The sequence below is a fragment of the Talpa occidentalis genome, unplaced genomic scaffold (assembly GCF_014898055.3).
Source record: "Talpa occidentalis isolate TD23 unplaced genomic scaffold, MPIMG_talOcc4v2.1 talOcc4.6, whole genome shotgun sequence".
NCBI lineage: Eukaryota > Metazoa > Chordata > Mammalia > Eulipotyphla > Talpidae > Talpa > Talpa occidentalis.
In genome coordinates this window covers 123,949,057-123,962,306 of record NW_023604972.1, presented here as the reverse complement: position 1 = coordinate 123,962,306, position 13,250 = coordinate 123,949,057, and the positions used below count along the sequence as shown (strand labels likewise).

The 13,250-nt window shown below is 41.8% G+C and overlaps 1 protein-coding gene across 1 annotated transcript in view; it reads right to left on the bottom strand.

The window, feature by feature from the left end:
* The window catches only part of MTMR12 (myotubularin related protein 12), a 61,591-nt gene that overhangs the window by 20,289 nt on the left and 28,052 nt on the right, over positions 1 to 13,250 (bottom strand). Inside the window, exons 3-8 of the mRNA XM_037529051.2 lie at positions 12,620 to 12,762; positions 11,576 to 11,648; positions 10,288 to 10,418; positions 9,023 to 9,116; positions 4,944 to 5,073; positions 2,919 to 2,994 (exon numbers count right to left, since the gene is read on the bottom strand). Coding sequence (XP_037384948.1) covers positions 2,919 to 2,994; positions 4,944 to 5,073; positions 9,023 to 9,116; positions 10,288 to 10,418; positions 11,576 to 11,648; positions 12,620 to 12,762 — 647 coding nt within the window. The remainder of the gene's footprint in view (positions 1 to 2,918; positions 2,995 to 4,943; positions 5,074 to 9,022; positions 9,117 to 10,287; positions 10,419 to 11,575; positions 11,649 to 12,619; positions 12,763 to 13,250) is intronic.

Here is a 13,250-nt window from a genome sequence, read left to right as displayed (position 1 = left end):
CCAGGACATTGGCTTCTCAGCCATTGGCCTGGTTAGAACACAGAGTACTGACATTTCACACAATGTAGGACGACAGAGCTTCCTAGTCCCACATGCGTAGACAGACAATCGATCCACTGAGCATACTCTCTTTTTCTAGATTCATCTATGAAAGGCCAAAGAATGAAGACCCTCATTTTCTCCTAAAAAACAGTGACTCTCAAAATGTAGTTTACACTTTTGGGGAAAGAGGCAACATCGTTTCAGCTGGCCTGAGAATAAGAAATACTGAGATGTATTTTTTCACTTGCTTACTGCTGGTTGAAAGTGCTGCTACCAAAAGGAACTGGCCTCACAGGCTCCACACGCAGAAAACCACTGTCTCACTTGAGAATGCCTTTAATAAGGACTAAACATAATTAATTCTATAAATCTTGACCAATACATATCTTTCTAACAGTCTGTGTGAGTGAGCAGGAAGTAAACACTGAAGTACAGTATTTGTCTCAAGGGAAACACTTGTGCACCTGAGTTGCGAGCAGGACTAGCTGCATTTTTTATGGATCTGAAAAAGTGACAGGTAAACTACAGATGTTTAGATTTTGGTAACTGGCAGGCATTCTTTCTTCAAATAATAATGTTGAGCCCATCACTTCAAGAAAACAACAGCAAATTGTTGCCAATGTTAAAAATTGAATTTTCAAGTAAAAATGAAAATTTTGGAAAATTATTTCTTTAGTGGACAGCTTCTCAATATTTAAAGATTTTACTGATGAGACGGGACGGAGTGATATTAATGAATGTGATTTTTACATTATATAAGAAAACATGTCATATTTAGACAATCTACATAATCTAGCGAATCGACACTTTCTAGAAGACCAACGCATACAGTTAAAAAATCATGTGTGGGACCTCCCTGGTAGCGCAAGGGGTTAAGACGCAACCTAGAAAGCTGTCCGCAGCCGCTGCAGCATGAGTTTGATCCCTGGCCAGGGAGCTATCCACATGGCACGGCAGACCTCTCCTGACTCACCCGCTGCTCCCCTCAGCAGTGTATTTCATCATCTGCCTGTTCTGTTCCCACTATGTCTCTGGTGAATCCTCTCACCCGCCGCACCTTTGGTCTGTACCCCAGCTCTTGTATGCATAAATAAATAAATCTTAAAAAAAATCATATGTGTTTTAAGATCCATTCAAACTACATGCTAGACCAGTGGATTTCAATTTAGCAGAGAACAAAACCACCATTTATCAATGTTTTGGTATGTTATCATAGATCAATATTCTCCATTATTTGAAAAGGCTACTAGATAGTGCTCCCTTCCCTGGGTCTTCTTCGACCAAACCTTCACATACCACAACAGAATGAACAGAAGCAGCAGATATAAGAATGCAGCTGTCTTCTATTTGCAAAAATACAAAACAATGCTATTCTATTTTTGTTTGAAAAATATAGCTCTTTTTCATAAAAATATTATTTACATGGGCCTCCTTGGTGGCGTTGGAGTTAAAGTCTCAGCGCTATCAAGCTATCGCCAGCCACTGCAGCATAAGTTCGATCCCCAGACGGCCAGGGAGCTGGCCCACATGGTGAAGCAGACCTCTCCTGTCTTGCCCCCTGCTCCCCTCAGCAGTGTATTTCAGTGGATCTGCCTGTTCTGCTCCCCACTCTGTCTCTGGTGAATCCTCTCAACCCCCTCATCTCTGGCCTGCATCCCAGTTCTTGTACGCATAAACAAATCTTAAAAATATTATTTACATTAATATGTAATGAGTTTGTCACTAAAATGAACATAAAAGAATTTTTAGTTTGTTTATTTGGATAGCATTTTTATTTCTGAAAGAATAACTGACAAAAAATATGGTTATTTGGTTTGGACAGTTGTAATTTTTAATATGAAACATCAATAGATACAACCCACATAAATAAAATTCTTAGAGACCCTCAGTTTTTCAAGAGTGTAGAGTCCTGAGACCAGAATTGGAGAACCACTGTTCTAAACCAAAGACAGTAAACCAATGAGGCAGGAACCGCTGCGGCCCAAAGATAGTTTTTTAAACATTTTAATCAGCTGCAAACACTTAGGAATTGGAAAAACTCACATAAAAGTCCATATTGCTGGGCTTCTCCTGTGAAATAAGGACATCTAGAACAACCAGACCCTTCTTCCCAGTGGCACAAACAGCCTAGCACAGAAGAGCAAGCTGCCCAGTCGACCAGGCATAGGGTCTCCGGTTCACTGCAAGGGCCACAATCATCACCTGCCTGGCCTGCAAGGCCTTTTGGGCAGGTGACCCCTGCTGGAACACCTCACCTCCCACACAGGAATGAGTCTTTTGTTGAACCAGTCCTGTGCACAGCACAGCATTTATCTGTCATTCTCATTCCTTACTAAATTCGCTGCAGGCCTGGTAACTCCCAGGCACCAATTAGAAACCGAAGAAACTGCCACAGTCTTGCTTCTCTTTGATCAGTGACCTATCAAATATGGCTCCCATCCCAGGCCATTCTTCGAAAACTAAGTAAGCTCTCCATGTTGTCTTCAGGAGAAATCATGGCCACACCCATTCAAAGATTACTAGTGAGGCCAAAAAGAACCTTAAACCCACAACCCTTAGATTGGTCAACTCATCTGTACAATGGTTAGATGTCAAATCAGGCAGGCACCTAATAGCAGGCAAATTTGTAATCCTCTTAAAGCTGTTTTAAGATATCACTGATTAAAAACCCTAGTGCATCTGTGAAAACTTTAGAATGCTGTCCAGGGGAGCCTCATGTCTAAGAGACTTCTCTAGGGAGTCTCTAAGATATTTTTGGATCACTCTTGGACCGAGGACAAGTTCTTTAGTACCAAAGCCAAGGTCTGCGAGTTGAATAATTTGTCAGGATGGACTGCTGAGCGGCCATGGCTGTTGGGGTTTGCACACAAACTTACTGGTATGCCGTGACCCTGAAAGCGTGGAACGTCCTCTTCGGGAAGAGGGCTGGGGACAACAAAGTGGGCTGGCAACCTAGAAGACAAGAATGTCATCAGTTTCAGTGCTGAACTTAAAAGTCACTAAATATATAAGTTTGATTTCAAAGTGCACAGGAAGCACTTTGAAACAGAGTGATATGACAAGGACCTTACTTCCTTAAGAACCAGCATAGATGAATTTGTCTCTGGCCATATCAGTTGGGAATCTGAATTTCAAATCAGGTTTGCCTCTACCTCTGCTGAACCCTAGGCAAGTCACCCCACCTCTCTGAGTCTGTTTCCTCATTCACAAAATGATGGGAATGGAATATGTGACATCTGAAGTATATGAATTCCAAATCTGAGAATGATCTTTTATTATATAATAACAATATAAGCAACTATGCTTCTTTCAGTCAGGCTAACTTGAAAACCAGTAATTAAGATGACTGCTGCCCAGACATTTTATCAAAGGGCCTCTGCTCACTGTATGCCAGACTGTTCTAATTATTTACCATAAATTACTCATTTAGCTATCCCAATAATCCAGGTAGGCAGCCGCCCTAAGTGGTTTCGGTGAGAAACAAGCACAGCTTTTCCTGGGTCACCCCCATGGGACAGAAAAGCAGGCCCAGGGCATCCAAGGGAAGTGTTTGTACTGAGCACTCACTGTACCAAATTCTTTCTAAAGCTTCACTCTCTCCACTGACCACTAATAAAAAGTCCACATTCCCGTGCCCCAACTTTCCTAAGTATATTTTTGATGTGCTGATACCCATGCAAACACCAATGAATTTAACCAGCACGTGACAGCATTTTTTAGAAACAATTCTGGGCAGGGGGGTGAGCTTGCCAACTATGACCCCCCATGAGCTTGGGCTTCTAACCTTTTTCTGAGCATGAACTAAATTCCCCTTTTCCAGCTCTGTGACAGGAAAAGGGAGTGGGGAGAGCAGGCTGGGAACAGAGTATGTTACAACTCTTGCTCTGAAGGGTCCGTTTCACTGTTATCCCAGCTCACACAGTGACAGGACTAACTTTGTAAGCTTGAGATTGGTCAAAATCAAACCTAATGTGTGGAAGAGGCAGTTCAGAACTATGAATATAAAATGCTCTACAAAATAAAAATTTTATGAAGCTGTTAGCAGGGTGCTGGGGAGCATGTTCTAAAGAGATAAGATTGAAGTTTCTAAAAGAGGACTATGCAGAGTCATCCTTTAAAAATGTAGGTCGGATCACATACACTGCCGATGGGAATATAAAATAGTGCAATTGCTGTGGAAAATAATCTGGTAGTTCCTCAAAAAGTCAAATGCAGAGTTACTATATGACCCAGTAATTCTACTCCTATGTATATACCCAAGAGAAATAAAAAAATCTAGAGATGAAACCTTGTACACAAATGTTCACAGCATTATTCTTAACAGCTGAAAAGTGAAAACACCCCAAATGTACATCAATTGATGAACAGATAAATAAAATATGCTATGGATATATATACACACACATATATATATCTCCATACCATATATATAGATATATCCATACCATTCAGTATTATTCAGCAATAAAAAAGAATGAAATTCTGACACATGCTACACAACATGTACAAGCCTTGAGAGCATCATGCTAAGTGGAAGACATCAAGCATAAAGACCATGGATTATAGAATTCCATTTACATGAAACGCCTGGAACAGACAAATCTGTAGAGGTTGAAAGTAGACGGTCCAGATTGTCTAAGTTGCCAAGGGCTGGAAGTGTCGGGGGGACATGTGGAGTGACTGCTAATGGGTTTGGGCTTTCTTTGGCGAATGACAAGAATGTTCCAAAACTGTGATGTTATGACTGCACATACTATGAATATAAAATTAAAAACACTACATATTTCAATGGGTGACTTACAAGACATGTAAATTAAATCTCAAATGTAAACTATATATTTCAAATGAGTGACTTATAAAACACATGAATTGTCAGAAACAGCACAGCACTGCCAGCATACCTTTCACAGACTCTGTAGCCTTCATTGACACTGACAGCTTTATACTTCATGTGGCCTCTGGTCCGCTCCAATTCCCAGCACCAGTCTTTAAGCGTGTCAAACATTACAGTATGGTTCTTGGGATCAGTGGCTAACAAAACACATTTAAGAAGACAATAAGACATTGTCATGAAGCACTGGCATTTTAATGATGTGAAAGAGGCTCCCCAATTTCCCCCAATAAGATCATTTTTATCCCAGCAGAATGAATTCACTGCTTACTCCTAAACGTCTTCCCTCTTTTTGTCATTCATCCAAAATTATGACTGAGACTCTTTTTATACTGGAGGAAAGAAGTTGTGCTTGTTCCATTCCTTGCAAAAGTAATTTATAGCTCTATGTTCAGTCATCGGACCATGTGATAATTTATATAACATCAAAAGATCCTGTGAAGCACTAGAAGACAGGCTTGGCATAAATGCCAAAATAAAATATTTTTAGCCCTACTAATGTATGCATAAGATGGCAAACTCATTTGAATAGCACACCAGATTCCTCAGTGTAAATCCTCCGTCAATTTGAGCATCACTGCCAACAGGAGGATTTTCCAGTGCAATACCTGGTTACCCAAGGCCATGAACATAACAGTGGATGAGGGTCAGGGCTCTGCCAAGGGCTGTTACACAGCGACGGGGACTGCTGCCTCCGGCCCTGCTCTGCTCACTCTGCCCGCGGGGAGGAAATGCCCAGGTACAGTACTCTTACAGCCCAGCAGACATGTCCTGGGTTCTCTCCATGCCACAACACCATCTGCTGTGTGTGACATGCGTCAAACTACACAAATCATAATTCAAGCCTCTGTACCTCTCAAAATACAAATCTTCCAGGAAAATCAAAGTGTTTGCTGCTCCTTTTAATAAAACCAGATCATCATACAAAGGATGATAACAAGGATAATGACAACAAGGATAATGGTAAAAACAGTGGTTAAGCACTTAGTGTGTGCCAGGCACTGTTTGAGTGTGTTTCATTTTATTTATTTATGACTCAATCCTTACAGCCCTGCAGAGCAGGTAATATTATTTCCTGTTTTACAGATGTGGCACGGAAAGATTAAGTAATTTGCCCAAGTTCACAAAGCTAGGTAATGGCAGAACTGGAATTCAAACTCAGGTAGCTACATAAAGTAATAAATGCAAAAAATAATTCCCTATGGGCGTAACAACAACACTCCAATGTAAGCATAGTAGATTAGACCATTTTCTTAGCTACACAGAAAGGTCCTCATCTAAAAGACTATGTTATAAGCACTTAGGACTTTTCAGTCAAAGCACATTAGTGAATTATTAAGCCCAAAAATAATAAAGTATGTTCGAATTGCAAAGGAATCATTTCTACAAACCTACACTCAGTGAGAAGCTAATTTCTTAATTAACATCTATCAGTTATAACTTTCACTGAAAAAAAAAGAGGGGCAGTTGAGCACCGCGCTGAGAAGCTGTCCGCAGTCTCTGTAGCGCTGGTTTGATCCCGACCGGCCAGCGAGGGTCCCACATGGTGCAGTAGACCCCTCCTGTCTCGCCCGCTGTTCCCCTCAGCAGTGTATTTCATCAGTCTGCCTGTTCTGTTCCCTACTCTGTCTCTGGTGAATCCTCTCACCCTCCCACGCATCTGGCCTGTACCACAGTTCTTGTATAAATAAATAAATCTTTTTTTAAAAAAAAAGAGGGGCGGTTGGAGGGAGAGAAAAAGGGTGGAGTTGAAACAGATGCTACATATCCTGGGCCTTCCAACACACAAAGCGCTACCACAAAGTAATGTAACTGCCAAGGTTGAGCAAGTAGAGGTTCTGGCACACAGACAGACGTGTTGTAAGCCAAGAATCTGTCCCACAGTGGGTTCAGACCAAGAATCAGGATGGTAGGAAGAGGCAGAATTCCTAAAAATAGACTATGATTTTTCAAATGTAAACCCAATAAATGTTTATTTAAATTATAGTAAGCAACAAAGAAGTCACATTTTAAATACTTCTTATTGCAACAAAGTGTTGTAAGCCAGCACCCAATGAACTGGCATGTGTACTTATGAAAAGATTTGTCAGCGACAAAGATGAATTTGCTGAACTAAGGAACACATTTTATGTTCAGCCCAACAGTAGTGCTAAGTATATTTTATGTTAATGTAATTCTCTCCATGTAATGTGTCCTGAATAATAAACAGTTAGCTCTCAGTGAACCCTCATTTAATGGCTATACCCTAATTGCAATGCATTGAACAATTTATAATCTTCAAAACATTCCAAGGGAGGCATTAACATTGCCTTTTTTTTTTTTTTTTAAGTGAGAAAACAGAGGGCCCAAGAGGATAAATTCATCCCAAGAATCACACAGCTGGGTGAAAATTTGGATCCCAGTGGGACAGACCTGGAAATTCATACTTTTTCTACTAAAACCACCACATTTCCCAAAATGCGTGTTCTCTCTGAGACCCACATCCCTACACATGCCAATCCTTATGCCTACAGCACCCATCTGTGCCCAACAGACTCTCCCATGCTCTCCACTGGTCCAGGCACACACCTCACCTCCTGGGAGCCCTCCCTCCCCATGGTAGCTGGGCACCTTCCTCCTCCTCGGCCCCTCCACCAGACAACATGTCACTCAGCTGCTCTTAGAGGGAAGAGATTTCATCCTGTCCATCTCCATATCCCACAGTGCCTGACCCATAGCAAGTGTTCCATAAATGTCTACTAAATGAGAAATTAGTAACAAAGTAACCCTGATTCCACAAAATCTGATATATGCACTTAACAAACATGCCACATCCCCACTAAAAAGCACATGGCACTCAGGTCCTGCAAACATCAACTGCATTTTAAGAGTAACAGGCAGAGCAAGTGAACAGACCAAGGGAAAGATTAGAAAAGGAGGAAGAGAGACATCTTAGGGCCTCCCTCGTGGCACAAGGGGTTAAGTCTCAGCACTAGGAAGCTACTGGCAGCCACGGAAACACCAGTTCGATCCCCAGCCAGGGAGCTGACCCACATGGCACAGCAGACCTCTCCTGTCTCTCCTGCTGTTCCCCTCAACAGCGTATTTCAGTAGATCTGCCTGTTCTGCTTCCCACTCTGTCTCTGGTGAATCCTCCCACCCCCACACCTCTGGCCTACATCCCAGCTCTTGTATGTATAAATAAGTAAAGATAAATCTTAAAAAAAAAAAAAAGACAGACCTCTTCCATGGAAACACTGGAAGATCTAGGCACTAATAGCTAATTCAAATGACTAACGTTTCTTACCTAAAAGATCACAGATGCGACCCTGATTCCACAAAATCTGATATATGCACTTAAGAGCTAATACATACATCTAATTCAATATTCAATTTTCTGGGGAAAAACACTGAGTTTCCTTGGCCCCTGAAAGCAGGGAGCTCTTTCAGTGACTGGGCTTCGCCCATGTGACCTGTGTACTCCTCATCTTTCCACACATAACTGGAGACTCATTTCTACTCCAGTAGTTGGAAACGACCTACGTTTCTTACCTAAAAGATCACTTACCTAAAAGATTCCAGCAAACACATGGAAAATACTTGGAATCTTAAGTTTGCTAACCAAAGTAGCTTTCTGTTGTACTCTTTTACGTAAAACTGTTCTACCGCTCCCAAAATATTTGCTATAAAGCTTTTTCTGGTTGCTTAAAAACTTTCTAGAATGCAAGACATTCTCTAGAGCCTGATGAAATGAAGTCAAATATATTAAAGTGGGAAACAACCCAGTGACAAACAGGGTTATTTTAAACTTGTCTCAACTTTGTCTCTCTCTAGTCTCACATTTCCACTTATAATGTACTTGTTTTATCTTTCACAAGAGAAACAATCAAATAAACTCTCACAAAAAGCAAACATACCTAAAAGATAAGTTAAAGCAATGAAGATCACAGGGAAAGAAATTCTTTTTTTTTTTTTTTTAAGAAAGCTGCAGGGATGACCCAAGCAAAAGGTGACCAGTGGCTGGAGGGGAAGAAAGAAAACATGAAGCACTTTCTGACACTTGTTTCAGGTAGGAACCGAAAGGGTCCCACACACGAAGTATAACCTTACCTGTATTATTTTGTGCAGCGGTTGCATAAGAAAACAGAAACAATCGTTTAAGCAGTTTAGACGACTGGGTATGATGAATTATGCCACTCACAATCTGGAAAAGAATTATAACATGGACATCATCATCAATCAAGCTGGCAGGCTCCCAGGGCCAGCACACTAACACTTGTTGAGATCTGTATCTATGACATTATCTCTTATAACAGTGATAAATAAACTGAATGCTAACCATTTTGTGAGGTTTTCTAAGAAAGCTGAATTTCTAAGGGAATTTTTCAAACATAGTCTAGTTTCTAAAAAACGGTGCTAAAACACACAGAAGTGCCATATTCAGACAATAACTAAGATGCTTAGTTATCTGATCCCATTTGTTGCAGACTTTGGGGTTTGTAGAAGATTAGGAAACCAAACCATTGTACTTTTTGTTTGAAGTTCCAAACAAAAGCATGTTTGGATAGATGACGAAAATCATCACTCAGAATGAAATTTATGGCTTCTCAGTGAATTTTCCAGACCTATACCACTCTGCTCTTGCTTAGATACTGGAGTTATATTTATTATTTCAGCTGAACTACTTACACTACCTGAAAGAAAATCAAGGCATTCCTTGTAAGTCTGGATAATTATCTGGCCAAAGACAACAGAGGAACTGGCCTCTTACTAGATTTCCCCTGGTATTTTTGACAAGATGGCAACTTTGACCTTCATGATCTTAATAATAATATTAATCTTAATAAGAGAAATCTAGGAAGTTACATCCAGTCATGCATGTCAATTTTCTGGGGAAAAACACTGAGTTTCCTTGGCCTCTGAAAGCAGGGGGCTCTTTCAGTGACGAGGCTTGGCCCACGTGACCTGTATACTCCTCATCTTTCCACACATAACTGCTACCCCCAAAATGGAGACTCATTTCCACTCCAGTAGTTGGAAGGCATTAATACTGCCTTTTAGAAAAGCTGTCAAAGGTGAGGGAAGAGGATTGCTTCTAGCTGTTCCACCTTTCCCTTTCCAAGCTGCCTCCTCCTACCCTTGAGAGGCTCTAGGAGTAAAAACATTATGAATTATAGGATTACAGTAACAAGCACCAAAATAAGACATGTTCATGCTTTACCAAGTTATATCTTAACTCTAATAGAACCATGTGGGATTATAATTAACTTTACAGAGTGAAAGATTCCACTCAACTTTGTACAATATAAGCAAAAACTAGAGTTAGTAGGGAAAACCTAATGGGAATTAAAGCCTAAAAACATGCAACTAGTTACCCTTTTGACTTCTTCTTCTTTTGTGAACCTCAGACAAAAGTGGAATACACGGAGGTCTTTGCAATGGATGATCAATTTCTCAGGGTATTTCTTCAGTTGTCCAGAGAGTGCTTTTTTTTTCTCATCAAACACTATACATCAAGGATAAAATCAGGAAGGGAAAATACAAGGCAACAAATAAACAAAAGTTAATTCTAAAGAAACAAGGTAGATGATTACCTCCTAAAAACACCTCTTAAAAGTGAGAGGAATGTACTACATTCTAAGTAACTGTCAGCAGGGGCCCAGTTCCACTTGGTAAAGGCCCTAACTTTCTAAGAACTTTTAAGGTTCTCTATTACTCTGGAGAAAGCACAAGACTAAGACAGACTGGCCACTATCAGAACTGACTCAGATGACTTGCAGAAAACCCAGCTCCAAAAACTAAGATTATAAAAGATGGAGATTAAGGGATTAAGACGCAACCTATGAAGCTGTCCGCAACCTCTGCAGCATGAGTTCGATCCCCAGCTGGCCAGGGAGCAACCCACAGATCTCTCCTGACTCGCCCGCTGCTCCCCTCAGCAGTGTACTTCAGTCAATCTGCCTATTCTGTTCCCCACTCTGTCTCTGATGAGTCCTCTCACCTCCCCCCCATACCTCTGGCCTGTACCCCAGCTCTTGCATGCATGCATAAATAAATCTTTAAAAAAATAAAAATAAAAGATGGAGATTATAATTCAAAAGACTATAAAATTACTGGAGACATGTCTTTAGGATAGTAACCCCTGGATTTATGGCTCAGATGCCTCCTGACAACTCCCCTTCCATGTGCCAGAATTTGAACCCAAGCAGCACCCACTGGTTTTAGGCATGTAAGTGGCTGCTGAATGGTTTCTGAAAATGCCCTGATGACAAAAAACAGAGAGGTTGAGAGAGGCCCAGCAAAAGAGGTTTGTTTAGTCAGCAGAACAGACATCAAGCACAGTCCAAGGCTTCATCAGATTAGCCTCTAAGGGAAAACCTGCACAACTAACATTGATAGCAAAAAGCGTAGTCAAAAATCTAATATATGATGACATCGTGGAGTAATAGAAAAACAGATTCCAAGTTCAAGTCCGAGTTCCACCAGCTAAGTAACCCCCAAAACAAGTTACTTCGCACCTCAATTCTCTCATCAGTAAAAGTGACTTAAACAGGACAAATAGGTGAAGAAATTGTAGTAAACTATAAAAGATCACAAAAATAATATCACTATCGCTACACTTTCAAAGGGTGGCAACTCTCCCAAGGGAAAACAGATACTTACCTCCATAAATCTGGTCAACACAATGGAGTGTAATGTCATTCTCTCCTATAACCTTATTCTTAAATTGGGTTTCCTAAAAGATTCAAAAGGAAGCAACCGTGAGTCCTTTCTCTGCGTGTTAGGCATTTGCAGGCAGGGCAAATCACCATTCTCCATTCACACAGTAAGAGATACATCCCTCGGAACGGGACAATAAAGTGACTAAGTGCTTGTGAAAAAGGCTGGTGAGCACTCTGTTTTTTTCAAATCCAGCATGGCGTGCCATTCCTCGGCCCTGCCAGGCAAACCCACGAGGCCGCCACGCACAGTCCCTCTGAGAGATAAGGGGCAAGTGGCAAGCAGGTTAATGGTGCTCCACACAGATGCAAATAGGTGAGTGACACAGCAACATGAAACCGGCTTTAGAAATCCCAGGTGATTCAAGTTTTTGTCAATGCTGCCTTTGTGTGGGACTAGGAAGCAAGCAGCACAGACCACACTCTGAGTGCCCAGAGCTGCTGGGTAAGATGTGAGGGTGGGTTTTCCTGAACATGCAGTACTCTCGAGCGGTGAAGGCAGTTCTCTCCTTACACCACTGCTCATTCTTCACAGGTAGGGATGAGTCTGACAGGAACAGGACTACTTTGTGCGCAACAAACAAACATAAAGTAAAATTCCAATCCAAGTGCTGCATTCAGCATCAGCTTCGTACCTGAACTCTGCTCCTGGACTTAAGGAAGAGTTCAGTCTCAGAAAACATGGGGAACTAGTAAATTTGGGGAGATGTTATTCCCAAAGAGTGATACATACTGCGCTGAAATATAGAAGAGAATAAGAAAAAGGTGATGGTGTCAACCTAGAAAATCTAGCACAAGCCAGTGAGACAGGAGGCCCCCATGGGGGGATTTAGAACAGTTCGACCACAAGAAGGAGGGCAGAGAGTAGACCGGGGTGAAAGGACTGTCCTCCGTGTTTGTGTGTGTTATGGGTGATGGAGTCACTGAGAAGCTGAAAAATATGGGCCACAGTTGCCCTGCCAATCCAGCCAATCCAGCTCCTACATACATCACTGTCCAACGCAGTTTCGTCATTGCCCAGGAAAGCAATCTTAAAGTTTGTGCAGACCAGTTTCCCATAGATGCCACGCTGACAGGAATCTTCCTGGACACACTTCAGTACTGTGCTGGCTTCACAAAGCAGCTGTTCACCTGATGGAGATCAAAATAAGTCCTCCTTAGAGTCCTTGGGGGACATACAGTGTACAAACAGTCAAGGCTGCCTTGGCTCCAGTTGCGTCAAGACACACACACACAAACACACACACACAGACACACACCCCCCACTGGGCTGTGCTTCAGAACTTCAGTTTCAGCAGTGTGAGTGCTGCAAAACAGGGAAGAAGATGCAGCAGCATGGGGAACACTGAAGAGTGAAATCAAAATAGCCCGGTCATACTTTCACACATGACAGTTCTCTATCTTCTCACTGTGACTAACAGAAGTTTCCAAATAGGTGGCGATCTCAGCTACACTTGCCAGCATGGAGCTCAGTGTTTCTATGAATCCGAGCCAAATGACACCTCACAGAAAGGCCCGCCCTTGTGCTACAGAACAAGGACTCAAGTCTGCTGCAGGGAAGGGCCCTATCTCAGTCTGGAATGGCTAAGAGGGCAGGGGTGTCTCCCTGGCCACAGGGT